At 42.2% G+C, this 21,462-nt stretch overlaps 1 protein-coding gene across 1 annotated transcript in view; it reads left to right on the top strand.

Annotated features, from left to right (window-relative positions):
* The first annotated feature begins 1,218 nt into the window (after window positions 1–1,218).
* The window catches only part of trim25l (tripartite motif containing 25, like), a 35,145-nt gene continuing 14,901 nt past the window's right edge, over window positions 1,219–21,462 (top strand). The window contains exons 1-8 of the mRNA XM_060920054.1: window positions 1,219–1,959; window positions 10,812–10,907; window positions 11,448–11,681; window positions 15,563–15,719; window positions 17,170–17,235; window positions 19,080–19,124; window positions 19,244–19,282; window positions 19,963–20,025. Coding sequence (XP_060776037.1) covers window positions 1,303–1,959; window positions 10,812–10,907; window positions 11,448–11,681; window positions 15,563–15,719; window positions 17,170–17,235; window positions 19,080–19,124; window positions 19,244–19,282; window positions 19,963–20,025 — 1,357 coding nt within the window. The 5' untranslated portion in view covers window positions 1,219–1,302. The remainder of the gene's footprint in view (window positions 1,960–10,811; window positions 10,908–11,447; window positions 11,682–15,562; window positions 15,720–17,169; window positions 17,236–19,079; window positions 19,125–19,243; window positions 19,283–19,962; window positions 20,026–21,462) is intronic.

Raw genomic sequence — 21,462 nt, 5'->3', positions numbered from 1 at the left:
ACAGACAGACAGACAGAAGGAGGGCTTGGAGAGAGAGAGACAGAAGGAGGGCTTGGAGAGAGAGAGAGAAGGAGGGCTTGGAGAGAGAGAGAGAGAGAGAGAGAAGGAGGGCTTGGAGAGAGACAGAGAGAGAAGGAGGGCTTGGAGAGAGACAGAGAGAGAAGGAGGGCTTGGAGAGAGACAGAGAGAGAACGAGGGCTTAGAGAGAGAGAGAGAGAGAACGAGGGCTTAGAGAGAGAGAGAGAGAGAACGAGGGCTTAGAGAGAGAGAGAGAGAGAGAGAGAACGAGGGCTTAGAGAGAGAGAGAAGGAGGGCTTAGAGAGAGAGAGAGAGAGAAGGAGGGCTTAGAGAGAGAGAGAAGGAGGGCTTAGAGAGAGACAGACAGACAGAAGGAGGGCTTGGAGAGAGAGAGAGACAGACAGACAGAAGGAGGGCTTGGAGAGAGAGAGAGAGAGACAGAAGGAGGGCTTGGAGAGAGAAAGACAGACAGAAGGAGGGCTTGGAGAGAGAGAGACAGACAGAAGGAGGGCTGGGAGAGAGAGAGAGAGAGAGAGAGAGACAGAAGGAGGGCTGGGAGAGAGAGAGACAGACAGAAGGAGGGCTTGGAGAGAGAAAGACAGACAGAAGGAGGGCTTGGAGAGAGAGAGACAGACAGAAGGAGGGCTGGGAGAGAGAGAGAGACAGACAGAAGGAGGGCTGGGAGAGAGAGAGAGACAGACAGAAGGCAGGCTAGGAGAGAGAGGTGGTGTAGTGGTTAGCACTGTTGCCTCACAGCAAGAAGGTTCCGGGTTCGAACCCAGTGGCCGGCGAGGGCCTTTCTGTGTGGAGTTTGCATGTTCTCCCCATGTCTGCGTGGGTTTCCTCTGGGTGCTCTGGTTTCCCCCAAAGACATGCAGGTTAGGTTAACGTGGGGCAGCCTTGGGCTGAAGTGCCCTTGAGCAAGGTACCTGACCCCTGACTGCTCCCCGGGCGCTGTAGTGTGGCTGCCCACTGCTCTGAGTGTGTGTGTGTGTGTGTTCACTGCTTCAGATGGGTTAAATGCAGAGGATGAATTTCATTGTGCTTGAAGTGTGCATGTAACAAATAAAGGTTTCTTCTTCTACAGAGAGAGATATGCTGGAATGATAGGTATGTTGGTCCCTGTTTTTCTCCTTAAACCTGTTGTGTGAGTGAAACCCCGCCCCTAAACACCTGAAAGGTAACAGTGACTCACCCCAAACCCTCCTCATAGTGTGTGAAGCTACTTGGCATTTGCTTAAAGTACCATAAGTGTATTCGCTCGATTCTTTCTTTTGTTTAAAAATGAGTCGGGGTCGTCTGTGGACAGAGGAGCAGTTTAACTGCCCCGTTTGCCTCGACTTGCCCACCGATCCCGTGACGATCCCGTGCGGTCACAGCTACTGTATGGCGTGCATCACCGACTACTGGGACTCGGAGCGCAAGAAGAGCGGCGCATGCAGCTGCCCCGAGTGCCGTCAGACCTTCGACCCGCGTCCGGCGCTCTGCCGGAACACCATGCTGGCGGAGGCCGTGGAGCAGCTCCGTCTGGGCAACCTCAGCTCGACAGCGCGCGAGTCCATCCGCAACGCGCACCGTGCCGCCGCCTCTGCGTCCGAGCGCGGTGCGCGCGACCGAAAAGCCTCCATGAAGCAACTTCCTGCCTCGAGCGTGCCGTGTGACCGGTGCACGGAGTCCAGAGCCGCCGTGAAAACCTGCCTCACGTGCATGGCGTCGTTCTGCGCGAGCCACCTGAAACCGCACGAGAAGCAGGACAAGCTGAAGAACCACGAGCTCATCGCGCCCACCGGAGACCTGACCGAGAAGATCTGCCTCGCGCACAAGTACCTGCAAGAGTTCTACTGCCGCTCGTGCCAGACCTACATCTGCTGGCTGTGCACGAGCAACCAGCACAAAGATCACGAGAGCGTGTCCACGCAGACGGAGCGCGCGGAGAAACAGGTGACTGAGGAGTCGTTCACCTACGAGTCGACTCATAAAGAGTCCTACCAGATCCATCCATTATCCATAAGCCAGTATCTCACTGGGCTGCGACAGCCTGCGACTAGTTGGAGACACAACATCTCATCTCATCTCATCTCATCTCATCTCTCATCTCATTATCTCTAGCCGCTTTATCCTGTTCTACAGGGTCGCAGGCAAGCTGGAGCCTATCCCAGCTGACTACGGGCGAAAGGCGGGGTACACCCTGGACAAGTCGCCAGGTCATCACAGGGCTGACACATAGACACAGACAACCATTGTGATATTCGCATATTTTACTGCAATTGCTGTGTCTCCAACTAGTCGCAGGCTGTCGCAGCCCGGCTTTCCCTCGGCAGGCAGGGAAGTAGAGGAAGCCTCACGGAAACTGACTTGAGAAGGGTTCGCGATGGCTTTGCAACACATCTCATCTCTCATCTCATTATCTCTAGCCGCTTTATCCTGTTCTACAGGGTCGCAGGCAAGCTGGAGCCTATCCCAGCTGACTACGGGCGAAAGGCGGGGTACACCCTGGACAAGTCGCCAGGTCATCACAGGGCTGACACATAGACACAGACGACCATTGTGATATTCACATATTTTACCGCAATTGTTGTGTCTCCAACTAGTCAGAGGCTGTTGCAGCCCGGCTTTCCCTCGGCAGGCAGGGAAGTAGAGGACGCCTCACAGAAACTGACTTGAGAAGGGTTCGCGATGGCTTTGCGACACATTTGCGAGTATTTTGAAAGAATTTTTCTCGCACAAATTTTTTGAACATGTTCAAAATTTCAGCGACGAAGGAGCAACACTTTGCGACTCGTGCGAGGAAATTGAGAAGCCCTGCGAATGTTTCAAGACACTTTTGAAACTCTCTTGCGAATGACGTTCGTAAGCTGTCGCAGCCCAATGAGATACTACCCTTATCCTGTTCTACAGGGTCGCAGGCAAGCTGGAGCCTATCCCAGCTGACTACGGGCGAAAGGCGGGGTACACCCTGGACAAGTCGCCAGGTTATCGCAGGGCTGACACATAGACAAACAACCATTCACACTCTCATTCACACCTTTTAGAGCCACCAGTTAGCCTAACCTGCATGTCTTTGGACTGTCGGGGAAACCGTAGCACCCGGAGGAAACCCACACAGATACGGGGAGAACATGCAAACTCCACACAGAAAGGCCCTCGTCGGCCGCTAAGCTCGAGCCCAGGACCTTCTTGCTGTGAGGCGACAGTACTAACCACTACAAAATCCTTCTGCTGAAAATTCATCAGTAAAATATATTCATGATTTTCTAATGCATGGTTGTTTGTCTCTGTGTCAGCCCTGCGATGACCTGGTGACTTGTCCAGGGTGTACCCCGCCTCTCGCCCATAGTCAGCTGGGATAGGCTTCAGCTTGTCTGCGACCCTGTAGAACAGGATAAGCAGCTACAGATAATGGATGGATGGATTTTCTAATGCCTTCAAACACACACACACACACACACACACCAGGGGCGTAGCTGGGGGTGCCCGTGACCCCCCCCCTTTATCGGACCATACATTTTTTCAATAGTTGCATAAGAATATTAGAAAAGCGCCCACTGTAATTTTTCTAACATTTTTTTAAACTAGATTGTCACCTCATCCTCATTAGGGTTTCTATAACCTTGACTTCCTGTGGTTTGGGCGCGAAAACCTAGTTTGTCAGAGTGTCTGCGGGAGAGGTGTATGTAAGTGCAGATATGTTAAATAACACACAGTGCGATATGAGCATAAAGTGCGTGAAATGCACACAACAAGCAAACAGTCCAAAACAGCAGGCAAAGTCGTAATCGAGGAAACAGGCAGGAGGTCAATCGAGGCGTGGACAAAATATCAGAGGCAAAACTATACAAGATCAAGGGACGAGAAACAGGAGTCGAAAAACCAGGAGGTCAACAAGAACAGGGACAGGAAACAAGGCTCTCTAAGGCACACTAGACGTGGCATAATACTTCGCATCGTCCTTGCATGGGTGCGGTCGTTAAATAGCCCAAACATAGTTCATCGATTAAAGACAGGTGTTCTTTGTTAACGGCTCACGTGCCGGAGGTCATTAGGCGCATGCGCAGGTGCGCCTTCAGGTGCACGAGCCAAGGCGCGCAGGACTGACCCAGTTCTGCGCAAGCGCAAGACGACCGCACTAGAAAGCATGATCAAGCTGCCAGTGTAGCTGCAGTCTCTTTAGTTGTGAATTACGAGTATTTCTTATTGTATTAATAATTCGCCATGTCAAAACAAGCGAAACTTTCCTCCTTCTTTCGACGTGAAGAGAGGTAAGCAATTTATTATATATTTTTTCCATCAAAGTTGCATTTTGTGGCTTCGAAGCTAAGTTTTAGTGCCGTTTCTAGAACACAACATCAAGAAAACGTGGAAGAAACAGCAATAATGAAAGATCCGGTTTCTAAGCTACCTAAAACTAGCAATGGTAATTTCTTATTTTATTACATAATGTACTCAGGCTGCCAGTCAGTGTGTGACACACACCCCCCTTTGAAAAATCCTAGCTACGCCCCTGCACACACACACACACACACACACACACAGCAGCCATGAGCAGAGGGCATCTAGTGAACCTACACGTGTGCATGCATGTATTATTTTGGCTGCTCCCAATTAGGGGTCGCCACAGCAGATCTTTCGTCTCTGTTGCTCTCTGTCTTCCGCATCCTTCTCTACCACACCTGCCACTTTCATGTCCTCTCTCACCACATCCATGTATCTCCTCTTTGGCCTTCCTCGTTTTCGTGTTTCTGGCGGCTCCATCCTCAACATTCTCCTTCCAACATGCTCTGCATCTCTTCTCAGGATGTGCCCAGACCGTCTCAGTCTCATCTCTCTTAGCTTCATTCCCAAGCTCTCCACATGTGCTGTCCCTCTGATGTGCTCGTTCCTTATCCTGTCCAACCTCCCATCGCAAACCTTAACATCCTCAACTTTGCCTCCTGTCTCTTCGTTAAGGGAACGGTCTCCAATCCATACATCACAGCTGGTCTCACTACTGTCTTATACATCTTACCTTTCACTTTTGCTGGGACTTTCCTATCACAAAAATGCACTATCCCCAATACACTACATACATTATTGGGGATAATCATTATCATTTAATTGAACAGTAGGCTATTAATGAAAGAATGCTTTATGTGGCACCTTTCTGTTTCATATTTTTAAAGTCATTATTTTATAACAAACGACATGTGAAATATTATGTTATTTCATCAAGACAGGAAAGGAAGAGAGTTTTTTTTCCCCAACAATATAGTTTTTTTTAATGGCATTGAGCCGTTTGGGAGCTGAAACAGTCGACTCGTATGAGTGAGCTGAGTCGATTGATGTGACTCACTGGAAAAAAAACAAAACAGGAATTTCAATCAGTTTCCTGCTCTAAATCATCTGATTAACCTCATTGCATAACTAACAAGCCATTCTTAAACCAGGTGTCTCACTTATCACTTTATTTTTGGTGTGCCTCAAGATGTGGATTCATACAAAACTAAGGCCTACTTTCACATAGCAACGTCTAGTGATAAAATCTGATCACTGATAACCTACTATGAGAGAGACTGTGTGGTGGAAAGCTTCATCTCATCTCATTATCTCTAGCCGCTTTATCCTGTTCTACAGGGTCACAGGCAAACTGGAGCCTATCCCAGCTGACTACGGGTGAAAGGCGGGGTACACCCTGGACAAGTCGCCAGGTCATCACAGGGCTGACACATAGACACAGACAACCATTCACACTCACATTCACACCTACGGTCAATTTAGAGTCACCAGTTAACCTAACCTGCATGTCTTTGGACTGTGGGGGAAACCGGAGCACCCGGAGGAAACCCACGCGGACACGGGGAGAACATGCAAACTCCACACAGAAAGGCCCTCGCCGGCCACAGGGCTCGAACCCGGACCTTCTTGCTGTGAGGTGACAGCACTAACCACTACACCACCGTGCCGCCCTGTGGAAAGCTTAGATCTGTAAATAAATATTTTACCTACATTCATGATACATCTTTTATAACACACCCAGGTTTTGTTTATATTAAAATTTCAACCAAAATTACAAAAGTTTGGCCAGGTCCACGTTTTGCTCCATATGCTCCATCTATTTAAACAGGTGTGAGATTAACAACAGCCTACACTTTTTGGCGCTTTGGGTCTATGTAGAATTCTAGATGCATTTCCTTATTAGAGAGGGTTCCAAGCTGAACCCATTTAGGAAGCTAAGAAGAATCTGAATCTATTCTATTCTATGAATCTGAAGGGTTTTTAAAGAGCATATCAGTGATGGTTATGTAGTATGCAGCCCTCTGTGGTATACTGATACTATGTTTGTGAGATGCACTAATTTTATTAGCAGTCACTTTGTTACTTAAAAGTAGACGGCCTTTCGATTTCATAAAATTGGTGAAATTAAGTTCTCTGAAATTTGGTCATTGTGATGTATGTTTATTTTTGTGATATCTTAAAAAAACAAACAAAAAAACCAGGCCATTCTGTGGCAGGGAAGTTATTTAATTTGAGGGGATTCCCGAGCAAATAATATGCATGAAATCGCTCGCTTTGAGCAGTCAACAGACAAATGAAGTCCGGTGTACACATGCACACACAGTTCCATCATTCTGTCGCTAAATGAACAGCTGATCACACCAAGGTGCTCGCTGACCGCCAATATTTATTAGTTTGATCCTGCGTTTACTTTCCTTCACAACATAACGTCTTTTCTTCTCGCTTTCCATTACTGTAGTCGGCCTTTCACGTTTCATTTGCACACTCACGTCCTTCATTTTTCTCTCTTGTTTCAAATTTGTATCCCACAATGTCTTGCGTGAACGGGGAAAGCCCACCACGTGATGCATGACATAGTTGCTTGTATTGCATCATGGTGAAGCAAGAAAAAATAATGGAGAATTTAGGACCACGTGGTCCTAAATTCATTAATTGTTCTATTTTTTAAAAAAAAAAAGCTAATAAAATTGGAAGTCTGTGATTCAAATTCAGTAGCTTTCAGTCCACTAAACAAAAATAATTGGGTGTCAGGAAAATTCTTTTTATGACCTACACTTGAAAAATCTGAAAGTCAGTCTACCTTTATATGATGGCTCCTAAGCACAAATAATAAGAACGTGTTCTACACATACTTTGACAAATTAATTATAAATAAGGAAAACAATACGGCACGCTTTTATCGGAAAATAATCAATGACAAGCTGGTATGATGTAGCCCAGCATGAAGCAGAGTCACTGTTTCCAGCCTCATCTCATTATCTCTAGCCACTTTATCCTGTTCTACAGGGTCGCAGGCAAGCTGGAGCCTATCCCAGCTGACTACAGGCGAAAGGCGGGGTACACCCTGGACAAGTCGCCAGGTCATCACAGGGCTGACACATAGACAAACAAACATTCACACCTACGGTCAATTTAGAGTCACCAGTTAACCTAACCTGCATGTCTTTGGACTGGGGGAAACCGGAGCACCCGGAGGAAACCCACGCGGACACGGGGAGAACATGCAAACTCCACACAGAAAGGCCCTCACCGGCCACGGGGCTTGAACCCTGACCTTCTTGCTGTGAGGCGACAGCGCTAACCACTACACCACCGTGCTGCCCTGTTTCCAGCCTGAAGTTCATTATTTTCCCATAACAGTATGCCCGGAAGTATTTTATTTAATAATTTTCTTTAACAATTACAGTGGTGCTTGAAAGTTTGTGAACCCTTTAGAATTTTCTATATTTCTGCAAGAATATGACCTAAAACATCATCAGATTTTCACACAAGTCCTAAAAGTAGATAAAGAGAACCCAGTTAAACAAATCAGACAAAAATATTATACTTGGTCATTTATTTATTGAGGAAAATGATCCAATATTACATATCTGTGAGTGGCAAAAGTATGTGAACCTTTGCTTTCAGTATCTGGTGTGACCCCCTTGTGCAGCAATAACTGCAACTAAACATTTCCAGTAACTTTTGATCAGTCCTGCACACCGGCTTGGAGGAGTTTTAGCCCATTCCTCCGTACAGAACAGCTTCAACTCTGGGATGTTGGTGGGTTTCCTCACATGAACTGCTCAATTCAGGTCCTTCCACAACATTTTTATTGGATTAAAGGTCAGGACTTTGACTTGGCCATTCCAAAACATTCACTTTATTCTTCTTTAACCATTCTTTGGTAGAATTACTTGTGTGCTTAGGGTCATTGTCTTGCTGCATGACCCACCTTCTCTTGAGATTCAGTTCATGGACAGATGTCCTGACATTTTCCTTTAGAATTTGCTGGTATAATTCAGAATTCACTGTTCAATCAATGATGGCAAGCCGTCCTGGCCCAGATGCAGCAAAACAGGCCCAAACCATGATACTACCACCACCATGTTTCACAGATGGGATAAGGTTCTTATGCTGGAATACAGTGTTTTTCTTTCTCCAAACGTAACACTTCTCATTTAAACCCAAAAGTTCTATTTTGGTCTCATCCATCCAGAAAACATTTTTCCAATAGCCTTCTGGCTTGTCCATGTGATCTTTAGCAAACTTCAGACAAGCAGTAATGTTTTTTTTTTGGAGAGCGGTGGCTTTCTCCTTGCAACCCTGTCATGCACACCATTGTTGTTCAGTGTTCTGCTGATGGTGGACTCATGAACATTAACATTAGCCAATGCGAGAGAGGCCTTCAGTTGTTTAGAAGTTACCCTGGGGTTCTTTGTGACCTCACCAACTATTACCCGCCTTGCTCTTGGAGTGATCTTTGTTGGTCGACCACTCCTGGGGAGGGTAACAATGGTCTTGAATTTCCTCCATTTGTAGACAATCTGTCTGACTGTGGATTGGTGGAGTCCAAACTCTTTAGAGATGGTTTTGTAACTTTTTCCAGCCTGATGAGCATCAACAACACTTTTTCTGAGGTCCTCAGAAATCTCCTTTGTTCGTGCCATGATACACTTCCACAAACATGTGTTGTGAAGATCAGACTTTGATAGATCCCTGTCCTTTAAATAAAACAGGGTGCCCACTCACACCTGATTGTCATCCCATTGACTGAAAACACCTGACTCTAATTTCACCTTCAAATTAACTGCTAATCCTAGAGGTTCACATACTTTTGCCACTCACAGATATGTAATATTGGTTCATTTTCCTCAATAAATAAATGACCAAGTATAATATTTTTGTCTCATTTGTTTAACTGGGTTCTCTTTATCTACTTTTAGGACTTGTGTGAAAATCTGATGATGTTTTAGGTCATATTTATGCAGAAATATAGAAAATTCTAAAGGGTTCACAAACTTTCAAGCACCACTGTACACTTTTTAATTTGTGAATTAACTATTTATAGTTACATTTCATGTTGTGGAATGTCCTTGAAACAAGTTGGATCCTAGTTCTAGTAGTTATGAACAGCTGTTCTTTCACCAGTCTCTCTTTTTTTCTCTTTCTTGAAGTTAATAAAGCAAACAATTTCAGCTTATCATGTTATTAAGAAACCAGGAAGTGTTTCTTTGTTGTCTGTCCTGAAACCTGGTGGAAAACTTACTGACAGTTACAAAGCCCTCGTACTGGAGACTCCTTCCTTAATGTTAAATAAACATCCCATTCAACAATATTCGTTAAATAACAAATTCCCTAATCCATTTATTATTAACCTTAGATTGTTTGGCGTTCCCAGCATATATACGACCCTGTAAGTCATTAGTTCAGTATTCGTATTAACCCTGTCTAGTAGGGTTGATTACTGCAATGGCCTTTTCACAAGCCTGCCAAAAAAGACCATCAAACGACTTCAGGTGATTCAAAATGCAGCGGCTAGGGTTCTCACACGAACAAAAAGAACAGAGCACATTACTCCAATTCTAAGGTCCCTTCACTGGCTTCCAGTAAGCTACAGAATTGACCTTAAAGCATTGCTGCTGGTGTACAAATCTCTAAATGGTACAGGGCCCAATTACCTCTCTGATATGTTGCAGCGGCCTAACCCAATCAGATCTACCAGATTGCAGCAGCAAAATTTACTGGTAAAACCTGTTGTTAAAACAAAGTGTGGTGAAGCAGCTTTTAGCTACTATGCAGTACAGCTATGGAACCAACTCCCAGAGGACATTAAAAATGCTCCTGCTGTTGGCAGCTTCAAATCTAGACTAAAGACCAAGCTGTTTTCAGATGCTTTCTGCTATCTGATAAATATCATCATCTTTACATGTTTTAAACTTTACTTAACTTTTACAGTCTTTGCATGTTTTAAACTTTACTTAACTTTTATTCCATTTTATTCTGCTGTTTTTTACTGAACTTTTACTTCATTTTATTACTTTATTTCTACTATTGTTTAATTCTCATATTATTTTTATTTTTCTCTCTTCTTCCCCCTTTATTTTATGTAATTTTATTTTCTATTGTTTACTGTTTTGCCTTTACCTCTGTAAAGCACATTGAACTACCACTGTGTATGAAATGTGCTATATAAATAAACTTGCCTTGCCTTAGAATGAGTGCATTAATATAAACCTGTGATTTGGAGCTGCACTACAGATTACCGTCCAAGCTGTTATAGAAAATTGCTCAACACCTTTTGAGCAATCAGAATTGAGAACTGAACAGCGCTGTGCTATAAAGCGTGTTAACATGGATATTACGACGTTACTGATTGTTGTTGTTGGGTATCAGTGCAGTCTAGTGTTATGAGTTAGAATGCTTTATGAAGTGTGTTAATATTATTGTGTGGTAAAGATATACTGTATATTTACAATAATTGATACTTATTAAAATGTTTAATGTTTAACAACACATCACTGCCTTTTGCTCCGTCTCAGAAAACCCTGTTGGTTGTTCAGACGGAGAATCTGCAGAAGCTACAGGAGAGAGAGAGGGAACTCAAAGACATGAAGAAAGTTGTGGAGACACTCAAGGTGACCATCATTAATTCACTAATATACACTTTCACATTTTCAAACACAGATTAAAGTCTGACAGTTTGTGAACACCCTAAACACACCTAATGCTATTCTTACACATAAACCCTGCCCTAGCGTTAGCCATCACACAAGTTAAACAGGTCTGAATGTGTGTAAGACGTCTAAAGTAGCTGCTTACGCCAACTATGAATGGAATAGTTTTTTCAAGCTCAGTATTGTGTGTTGTGTGTGTGTGTGTGTGTGTGTGTGTGTTATATCTTGGTGGGAACCAAATGTCCCCACAAAGAGAATATCTAGATATTGGCTTTGTGGGGACATTTGGCAGGTTCCTATGCAGAAAACTGCTTTTGATCCACAACTGCAGTTTGTATTTAACAAAATAAATGAAGAGTCAAAATGTTTCCTTGTGGTTTCTGAGGTTAAAGTTAGGGTTAGATTTAGGTGTAGCATAGCATTAATTAAGTGCATTAATAATTATGTCAGTGGAAGGTTCTGACAGGTAAGTAAGACGTGTGTGTGTGTGTGTGTGTGTAGTGCTCATCCGACACAGTGAGTGAGGAGACAGACACGATGCTGTGTGAGCTTCAGCACTCGGTGCAGCGTCTGGTGGATCTGATCCAGCAGGTCATGAACACCAGCGGGCAGGAGAAGATCGATGAGGCCCAGCAGCTGGTAGACAAACTTGAAAAGGAGATCAGCCAGCTGAGGAAGAAAGACTCTGATTTAAAGGAGATAGTGACATGTCAGGACAACATCTATTTTCTCAAGGTACACACAAAAACTGGAGACAATTTAAAAAAAAAAAAAAGTGACGTCCGGGGATGGCTCCTGAACTTATTTCACATCTGGTCACTTGTTTTATTCCTAATCCACTGAAGAGTTGGGGAAAAAATACTGGGAAATTATCCCAGTTAAAATATCAAAAATGTCTCAAAGTCCTAGTTAATTAAAGTACTTCAAAATGCTGGCATCTACATCAATGCCTTGGATGCATGAAACTGAAATATAAATAAAATGACAATAAAAGTCACATGATCCCATTCTATAGATGTATCGTGTGCAGTCATTGGCTGGATGAGAGAAGAAGAGAGGGTCAAAATGGTTAAGGAGGGCAATGATCAATTTCAATAAAAAGTAAGAAAGAATTGAATAAATAAACAACATGGACAGCCAAGAGAATAACAAACTGGGTGTGTAGAGTACAGGAAGCCATAGGGGTCAGAAAAGGTCACGTGTACATGGTAGAAATGGCATGGGGTAATAGAATTAATACCGACTAGTGGCCTAGTGGTAGCGTGTCCGCCTCTCGATCGGGAGATCGTGAGTTCTATTCACGGTCGGGTCATACCAAAGACCATCATAAAAATGCTACCACTACTACCATCTGGCAAGGCACGCTGCAATACAGATGTGCATGGGGAGTTAAACTCTCGTGGTTACCAGAGGACTAGCCCCCCACTGTAACCCTAGCTATGTAACAGGCGAGAGGCCGAGGGCTACGGAAACGGAGATCGGCGCCGCCCGATCCGCCACCATCAGAGTTGGGCCTGGTTAGTACTTGAGTGGGAGACTGCCTAGGAATACCAGGTACTGTAGGCGTGGGAAGGACTTTGACTTGAATAGAATTAATGCTGCATTCATAGTGTCTTATAATTTGCAAGTTGTAATGACCGTATGCTCAACATGTGAATTGGGAAAAAAACATGGACACCTCAACAAAAGCATGTCTTTTGTTTGCTCTGTCAAAACATAAAAAGTTACTTTAACCACCTTGGTTCTGTTCTTCTCTAGTGAACGTTAAGGCCCTGTCACACTTATTCGGAATTAACAGGAATCAAGCAGAACCAGCCGGAATGAAAAATTCATGCCACATTCGGGCGGGAATTTCAAATTGACCAACATTCTTACAGCTTTGTAAGAATGCCGTTCGAATACTTAGAATGCGCTTTGAACCCGCCTCGAATGATTCTTGCACATTCCAGGTGTATTAGCTTTCGAATGCAGTTCAAATGTAGTTGGAACACAGTAAGAATACCTAGAATGCAGTAAGAATATTAAGAATGCACTTCGAATGCCGTACGAGTGTGGTTCGATTGCTGCCCGAATACCACCCAAAGTCTGGTCGGAAGGTGCCTCGAATGCTGTACGAATTCACCTCAAATGCATTCAGAACACTCCCGGAATAGCCGGCGAATATGTTTCGAACGTCTAAGAATTCAAAGAGAATGCAGCTCGAATACTTAGAATGTACTTCGAATATCCCGGAATATACAAAGAATTTTCATTCTGACAGCATTCCGGCTCATTCGAGGCACAGTCGGGACATTCTGGCAGGATTTGAAGTGGCTTGCCATTTCGATTTTTCCCTCGAATGCGATCAGAATGTTTCGAATGCTGTTGGAATGCCATAAGAATATTTAGAATGCAGTCAGAATGCAGTTAGAATACACTTTGAATGCCATTCGATATTTCTCCTCTTCAAATGCACCTTGAATGTTTTGAGCATGAGCAAAACATTCGGGCCGGCCACAAGAATGGGCCCGAATGTTTGGAATGCACTCAGAATGCAGTCAGAATTTTTAGAATGCACTTCGAATATCCCGGAATATACGAAGAATTTTCATTCTGACGGCATTCCGGCTCATTCCACCTCTAGTGTGACTATACCCTTAGATATTCATGACATTTTGGATCGAAATTGCAGCACAGTGACAGCAGCAGACAGCAAGGAGCATTAGCAACAAGCTAGTCAGCTAATGTTAGTTATATGTGTAGAGTGATAACTTTAACGTTGATGAATTTACCTTCTTAAAACAGTGATTAGTATGGATAATGTTATGGATTTAACCAAGTGCTGTGTCTGTATTGGCCCTTTTCCACTACCCTTTTTCAGCTCACTTCAGCTCGCTTCAGCTCACTTCAGCCCGACACGGCTCGCGTTTCGACTACCAAAGAACAGCACGACTCGGCTCGCTTCAGCCCTGCTTAGCCCCTAAAACTCGCACCGTTTTGGAGTGGGGCTGAAGCGAGCCAAAGCGAGCCGAGTGAGGCTGGGGGCGTGAGCAGACACTCCCCTGTGCACTGATTGGTGAGGAGGAGTGTCCTCACATGCCCACACACACCCCGCGAGCACGCTGGGATCTGTAAACACCGCAAACCCGGAAGAAGAAGAATTACGAATTACGAGAATTTCTGAAGCCTTATGCGCCTCGCCTCATCTATACGCTCTTGCCAGTATCTGTTGGCGTTGTCGGTGACAACAAGCCACAGCACCAAGACCAGCAACACTAACGACTCCATGTTTATTGTTTACTATTCGGGTCGTGAGACTACCGCTTAAAAGCTCACTGATGTCACTGTTTGCGCTGCTTAACGACATCACGTGACGTCCACCCACTTTCGCTAACTCCACCCAATGTGTCCACCCACTTCCAGCCAGCACGGTTCAGCGCGGTTGTAGTCGAAATGCAACTCCAACAGCCCCACTCAGCTCGACTCAGCCCAACTCAGCACGGCACGGCTCAGCCCGACTCAGCCGCGTTTGTAGTGGAAAAGCGGCATATATTAACTGATCGAAAGCCAATATTACAAATATAAAAGTAGATCAATATAAAAGTGGACTTTCCTTTATGTTCACAGTGTGCCATGTTGATTTCATGTCACGTTGTAAACAGGAAAGTAACTAATAGTTGAAGAAACTACCCAAAGTTGACGAGTTGAAGTTTCAAGTTGAGGGGGTGTTTTCTGTGGCTGTTACAGGTTGGAAGCAGTGAATTACAAGTTACAACTTCACCTCGAATGTAGCATAAGTGCTGTTAACTAATGTAAACTACAGAAGGATTAGATTTTGTCATATTTTAACAAATAATATCTGAGTGATGGAGCATTGTTCGGGAAATGTTAACAATGATGGCAAAGGATTTTTTTTAATTTAAAAAAAGGATAGACTCATTCAAAATTTGAATTTTTTTTTTTTTTATATTAAACCGAAATACCTTCAAATGATGCAAAATATTTAGTTCAGATTTGGCAGTATTGCCGTCATTTAAAACATACAGTACTGTGCAAAAGTCTTAGGCACCCTGTTTATTTATTTTTTTTTACAAACTTTGTTATAGATTTCTATTTCATGACTTCTACATTATCGAGTCAGTACAAAAATATTTTAGAGTCCAAACATTCGTTTTCCAGCACAAAATTAAACGTTGCAGAAAAAATAATGTTTGTGTCTGAGCAGTATATTCCGTAAGAGAGCACTTTTCAGATTAAAAAAGAAAATATAATGAAGCCTACTGGGTTTTGGTGCAAAATGAAGAAGCAAGTGTGACAGTCAAAGTGTCCAGAAGAACTGTGGCTGGTTCTGTAAGATGCTCAGTAAAACCTACAGCTCATGTCCGCATAAAACTGCGTTCATTGTACCTGAGACTACTTTTTTTTTTTTAAAGCAAAGGGTCATCTCACACCAAATATTGACTGTTTTCATTTATTATGGCTTACTGCTTACTGTTTATAGTATTTTTTTATGTTGAAATATTTCATTTCATGATTTTTAAACCATTTTGGGTCTCCAGCATTTCTTTACATGTGCCTAAGACTTTTGCTGTATATCTATATTTCCTGCTTGATTTTTGTCTTTCTGTTCTCACCAGACATATCAGTGTCTTTGCTCTCCGGAGTTCAGTGAGCTCGGCAGTTTTACAATAAATCAGGACACCTCGTTTGATCCTGTACAAAACATCGTTTTGGATCTCAGGGAGAAATTGGAGAACGTGTGCGACCAAGAGCTGGATAAAATTAACAAAACAGGTCAGGAACACAAGCGCGCACACACACGCGGTATACTGTGTATTTTGCATATGTTCAAGCTCAAACCCTGGATGCAGTAATTTATGAAACACAAGATAATGCCTTAATGATACACAATGACTTGTCACTGGTTAATCAATCTGTCTGAATAATAAACTGCCCACTTGGTGCATGTATACAGCACTGTATGTATATTCCCCTAGTGTTGGAATAGCCATTCTGAAGATCTCATCTCATCATATTATCTCTAGCCGCTTTATCCTTCTACAGGGTCGCAGGCAAGCTGGAGCCTATCCCAGCTGACTACAGGCGAAAGGCGGGGTACACCCTGGACAAGTCGCCAGGTCATCACAGGGCTGACACATAGACACACAACCATTCACACTCACATTCACACCTACGGTCAATTTAGAGTCACCAGTTAACCTAACCTGCATGTCTTTGGACTGTGGGGGAAACCGGAGCACCCGGAGGAAACCCACGCGGACACAGGGAGAACATGCAAACTCCGCACAGAAAGGCCCTCGCCGGCCATGGGGCTCGAACCCGGACCTTCTTGCTGTGAGGCGACAGCGCTAACCACTACACCACCGTGCCGCCCCCATTCTGAAGATGTATTAGAGAAATCTGGATGTAGATTTAGGTTCCTAATGAACAATCCAGAGCCTAAGATGGCAACAAGAAACTCCCTGATGCAAAATGAGGAACAAACCATAACCTTTATACAAACATTGAAAGGAACCAGATTCAAAACGGAGCCCATTCTCTTCTGTATGACACCGAATAGTGGGATTATAAATCATTATAGTATACAGGTGTAGAAGAGTAAAGAAATTGGTATGAGGTGTATTGAAAGGATGTCCAGTATGAACAGATTGTGAATAAGAGTCCTGGGATGAGCAGAGGACAGTCTTTATGATTACAGCAGCAGCATTTTAGTGCAAATCCCCGGTTTCCAAGTGAGATTAAAATGTGAAGAAATTGTGAGGCTCGGGCATAAACTGTTTGTATTTAGTGTATGCATGGAGGAAAATTCACAACATCAGAACATGAATCGGGCAGGTCTGGAACATGAGACGAGCCACTGCAGTGTAGAAGTGTATCACAGTATGAAAACATCCCAGTTTAGCAAAGTTCTCTAAGTCTATGAAACCCTCTAGATCCGTGCCTTTATTGAAGAAAATGCTATTTATACAAAATAGTCACACTGAGTTGAAGCTATAAATAACAACATGTATTAATAATTCTGACCAGGCTGACAACATTAAAATCACTCCCACTGATCATTGTTGAACATTTTGTATGTGTGTTATGCTCAGTCAGTCTTGATGATCTCATTTCAGGCTTTGCTTTGGTCTTTAGTATATGGTTCTTGGTGATTGCCATTATTATCAATCACACAAGCCCATATTCTGCAATGCAAATTCTAATGCCATTGATTTTCCTACAGTGTACAGCACAGTGCCGTTCACAATGACTGACCGACAGAGCGGACAGAAGCCAGCAATTTTAAAATGTGAGTAAAGACCCCTACTGATAGATGGATATATAGATGGATCGATTGCTTCAATAATCCCAGAGGGGAAATTCACAGATTGCAGCATCAATCCAAAGAGTAGAGTGCTCAAGCAAGAGTATCCAGAATAATAAAAATAAACATATTCAGAAACAACTTATAATAGTATATTAGAATATTTCTCTAGTATACTCCCATAATAATATAGGATATAAAGTGAATATAGATTTTTAGTCTATCCACATTCACCGGATATGAGCAATCGCGCACTCTGATTGGCTACTCTACTACTAGGCTATCAGCTCATATACCATGAGTAGAGAAAAACAAAATGGCGGAGCGTGTTGCTGAACCAACCGAGGATGAAATAAAAACTCTACTTGAAAACAAAACCCTAAAAAATACAAAAAAGCAGCAAAATATGGAATGAAAGTATTTGATGGTAAAAACATATGTTTTTTATTTTTCAAGAATTATTATTGCATTTTTCACAAATTGCTCCTGTCATTTCACCGGTTTGTTTACATTCTAAGCGGAAATGATTTTGTCAGATGTTTTGTATAAAGTTTTTCTTTATTGAATTTGCAAAAAATAACAATAAAAATGCTCTGTTTCTCAAAATCCAGTGAATGTGGATAGAATAAAACAGTTATTCCACTCAATCTCATCATACATGGCTTATAGCCAAGTAGGTGCTACGCGTCTCTTCAGCTATCAGCTCATGTACGACTCGATTTCGTGGAATAGTTCTTAATTAATTCTTAAGAGTAGAGTGCTCAAGCAAGAGTATCCAGAATAATAAAAATAAACATATTCAGAAACAACTTATAATAGTATAGAAGAATACTTATCTAGTATACTCCCATAATAATTAAGAATTATTCCACAAAATCGAGTCATCCATGAGCTGATAGCACCGAGTTTGAGTGGAATAACTGTTTTATTCTGTCCATATTTACTGGATTTTCAGAAACGGAGCATTTTTATTTTTTGCAAATTCAATAAATAAAAACTTTATACAAAACATCTGACAAAATCATTTCCGCTTAGAATGTAAACAAACCAGACAGGAGCAATTTGTGAAAAATGCGATAATAATAATTCTTGAAAAATAAAAAAGATACGTTCTTATCAGATACTTTCATTCCATATTTTGTTCCTTTTTTTGTATTTTGGGGGGTTTTAATTCATCATCTTCTTTAGGGTTTTTTTGGCGGTTGGCAAACCAACTTAAAGCTGCATTACTGCCACTGACTGGGCTGGAGTGTGGAACAGGAGATATTTGGGGGGAATATATTTTTTTAGCTATTTCTGTTTCCTTTAAATACTTGATAACAATTTTTGAGAGTTTGTTTTTGAGTGCAATTTTTATTTCATCCTCAGTTAGTTCAGCAACATGCTCCGCCATTTTGTTTTTCTCTAGTCATGGTATATGAGCTAATAGCCAATAGTAGAGTAGCCAAACAGAGCATGTGATTGCTCATATCCAGTGAATGTCGATAGAATAATATGGTATATAAAGTGACTACAGCTTTATATTCACAAGGACTCTGAGTGATGTAGAAGTGTCACTGTGCAATATTAGAGTATTAACCCCAGGGAAGATGAATAAGTGTACTGATTAGTGTAAATCATGTAAAACAGCAGGTATGGAACCACAGATGTGCAGCAAAGTAGCTGCGATGAGCAGAGCGTCCTCAGTTGGACAGTGAGTGGTACAGTGCAGAAATACAGGATGATCAGTAGCATCAGTGCAGGAAGCAGATTGCAGCCCAGTGCAGAAATGTTGCTTACTTCTTAGTGTTAATGCTGATGTAACTAAGTTTTCTCTCTGTGTCTATCAGTGTTTTCTGGAATCGGAGCCAAATCATCAAGCAGTCGTACACGAGGTATCATTTACGTGTATATGTAATAATAATAATATCTGATTTGACTTGTTTGTGTATTTTCATACTCTGCTCATTAATCTTTGTGTGTGTCTGTGTGTGTGTGTGTGTGTGTGTGGCAGGTCCCCCTCCACTGCCCTCTGTTAGCGTTCGAGGCCCAGGTAACATTTCACAGCTGCTGATCCACCATTTTGATTTGATGTTTGCCATTCGCCATTCCAAAGCTGTCTGTCTGTAAAACTCTGTTTTAAACTGTCCATCTGTCTCAAATTCACCTGCATGTCTCCAGTATTTATCCATCTGTATCAAAAACTATCAGAATTGATTATAAATTTTTGTCTGTTAATAATAATAATCCCATGATCCCATACCGTACAAACTTTACATTGAATCTTCTCGTGATATCCTATCACCCTGAAAAGGATAAAGCACTCACTAAAGATGAATCAATTTCACAGTCATCTACTTTTTTAATCAAATCTGAAAATACTGTCATGCTAGAACTCTTCAAAATGTAGTAAATACGTTCCTGTTTTCGTTCAACATTTAAATTTTGCATTGTCATTTCTAGCATGTTTTCCTCTTGACGTTTTCAGATTAATTCAACTAATTCAAATAACGACAGCCTTTCTAATGACCTCTACATAAAACAGACTTGGAATAATCATCATCTAAACATACTGCCTCTGACACAAAGTGACAATATTTTTATTTATCCATGATGGCAGTATCGTACATGTTAAATCTCAGGGTGTAACATATTAAAGAATTGGCACATGCTGAGTTATATGTGGATGAGATGTTTTACGAAACTTGACCAGATGTTTTGTCCTTGTGTTAGTTGGTAGAGGGACAAACTCACCAAGACCAAGAGCGAGTTACAACAGAGAGGAACGAGAGCAAGGTGGGACACACACACACACACACACACACACACACACACACAAGGATGCACATATTACTGTATACTGTATCATCTTTGATCATTCATAGACATTTGTCATTCCTATGTAAAAAAAAAGGTTAATGTCCTTTTGTTTGATAATTTATCTAAGAATAAGAAGTTAGACATATTCTGCAGTTTAAAGCAACTTTCTTTGTTGCCTGATTCAAAAAATGGCCTTTTTTTAAACACTAATCTTATTTTCACATACATTATTTTGTTTTAACTCATATTTTTTCAGTGATAACTTTTTGGGGGGATGATAAAATAAGATGGATGGATGGATGGATAGATAGATACTTTATTAATCCCAGATTAATAAAGTAAGTATATATCCAGTCACATTTCCGCATTGCAAAAGATCAATACAAAAACTACATAGCATTATACAAGGAGGTCGTATAAAAAACTTAAATACAAAATAACAAAGAATTTAAAACCAATACACTAAATGTCCTGCGGATACAAATTTTGTTACTTGGTGTTCACTCTGTTATGCCCAAAGTGTATGCAAATCTCATCTCATCTCATCTCATTATCTCTAGCCGCTTTATCCTTCTACAGGGTCGCAGGCAAGCTGGAGCCTATCCCAGCTGACTACGGGCGAAAGGCGGGGTACACCCTGGACAAGTCGCCAGGTCATCACAGGGCTGACACATAGACACAGACAACCATTCACACTCACATTCACACCTACGGTCAATTTAGAGTCACCAGTTAACCTAACCTGCATGTCTTTGGACTGTGGGGGAAACCGGAGCACCCGGAGGAAACCCACGCGGACACGGGGAGAACATGCAAACTCCACACAGAAAGGCCCTCGCCGGCCCCGGGGCTTGAACCCAGGACCTTCTTGCTGTGAGGCGACAGCGCTAACCACTACACCACCGTGCCTGTATGCAAATCTTTGCACTCAATTCCACTCAGGCATTGTTAGCATTTAAAAAATCGACATAAAATAAAAACATCTCTTTTGTAGCAAAGGTTTTAAGACGAAAATACAGAGAAGACAAAAAATAATCCATTTATTTTGCAAATGCTTTTATCTGGAAAAAAATATATACATTTACGAATTATTCCACAAATTGAGTCGTACAAGCCGAGCTGGCTATAAGCTATGCACAACGAGATTGAGTGGAATAATTGTTTTAGTATATCCATATTCACTGTGTTTTGAGAAACAGAGCATTTTTATTTTTTGCCTTCGCTTCTTAAAATGCTGGGTCAGCAACAGTTCCAAAGGCTTTGTTATTTGGCAGACGTCTTACAAATTGACTTTAGTGTTGTTGTTTTTTTTGTAGAAAGTGCTGTCGTGCCGAGGTATAGAATAGCTTTAGACATTTATTTAATTTTTCCTTGGACATTTCAGTTCTGTAATTTTCAAACTTCTTTGAGCTT

The sequence above is a fragment of the Neoarius graeffei genome, chromosome 4, assembly GCF_027579695.1.
Source record: "Neoarius graeffei isolate fNeoGra1 chromosome 4, fNeoGra1.pri, whole genome shotgun sequence".
NCBI classification, from domain to species: Eukaryota; Metazoa; Chordata; class Actinopteri; order Siluriformes; family Ariidae; genus Neoarius; species Neoarius graeffei.
The sequence above is the reverse complement of the archived record's forward strand: the minus strand, read 5'-3'. Positions and strand labels throughout refer to the sequence as shown.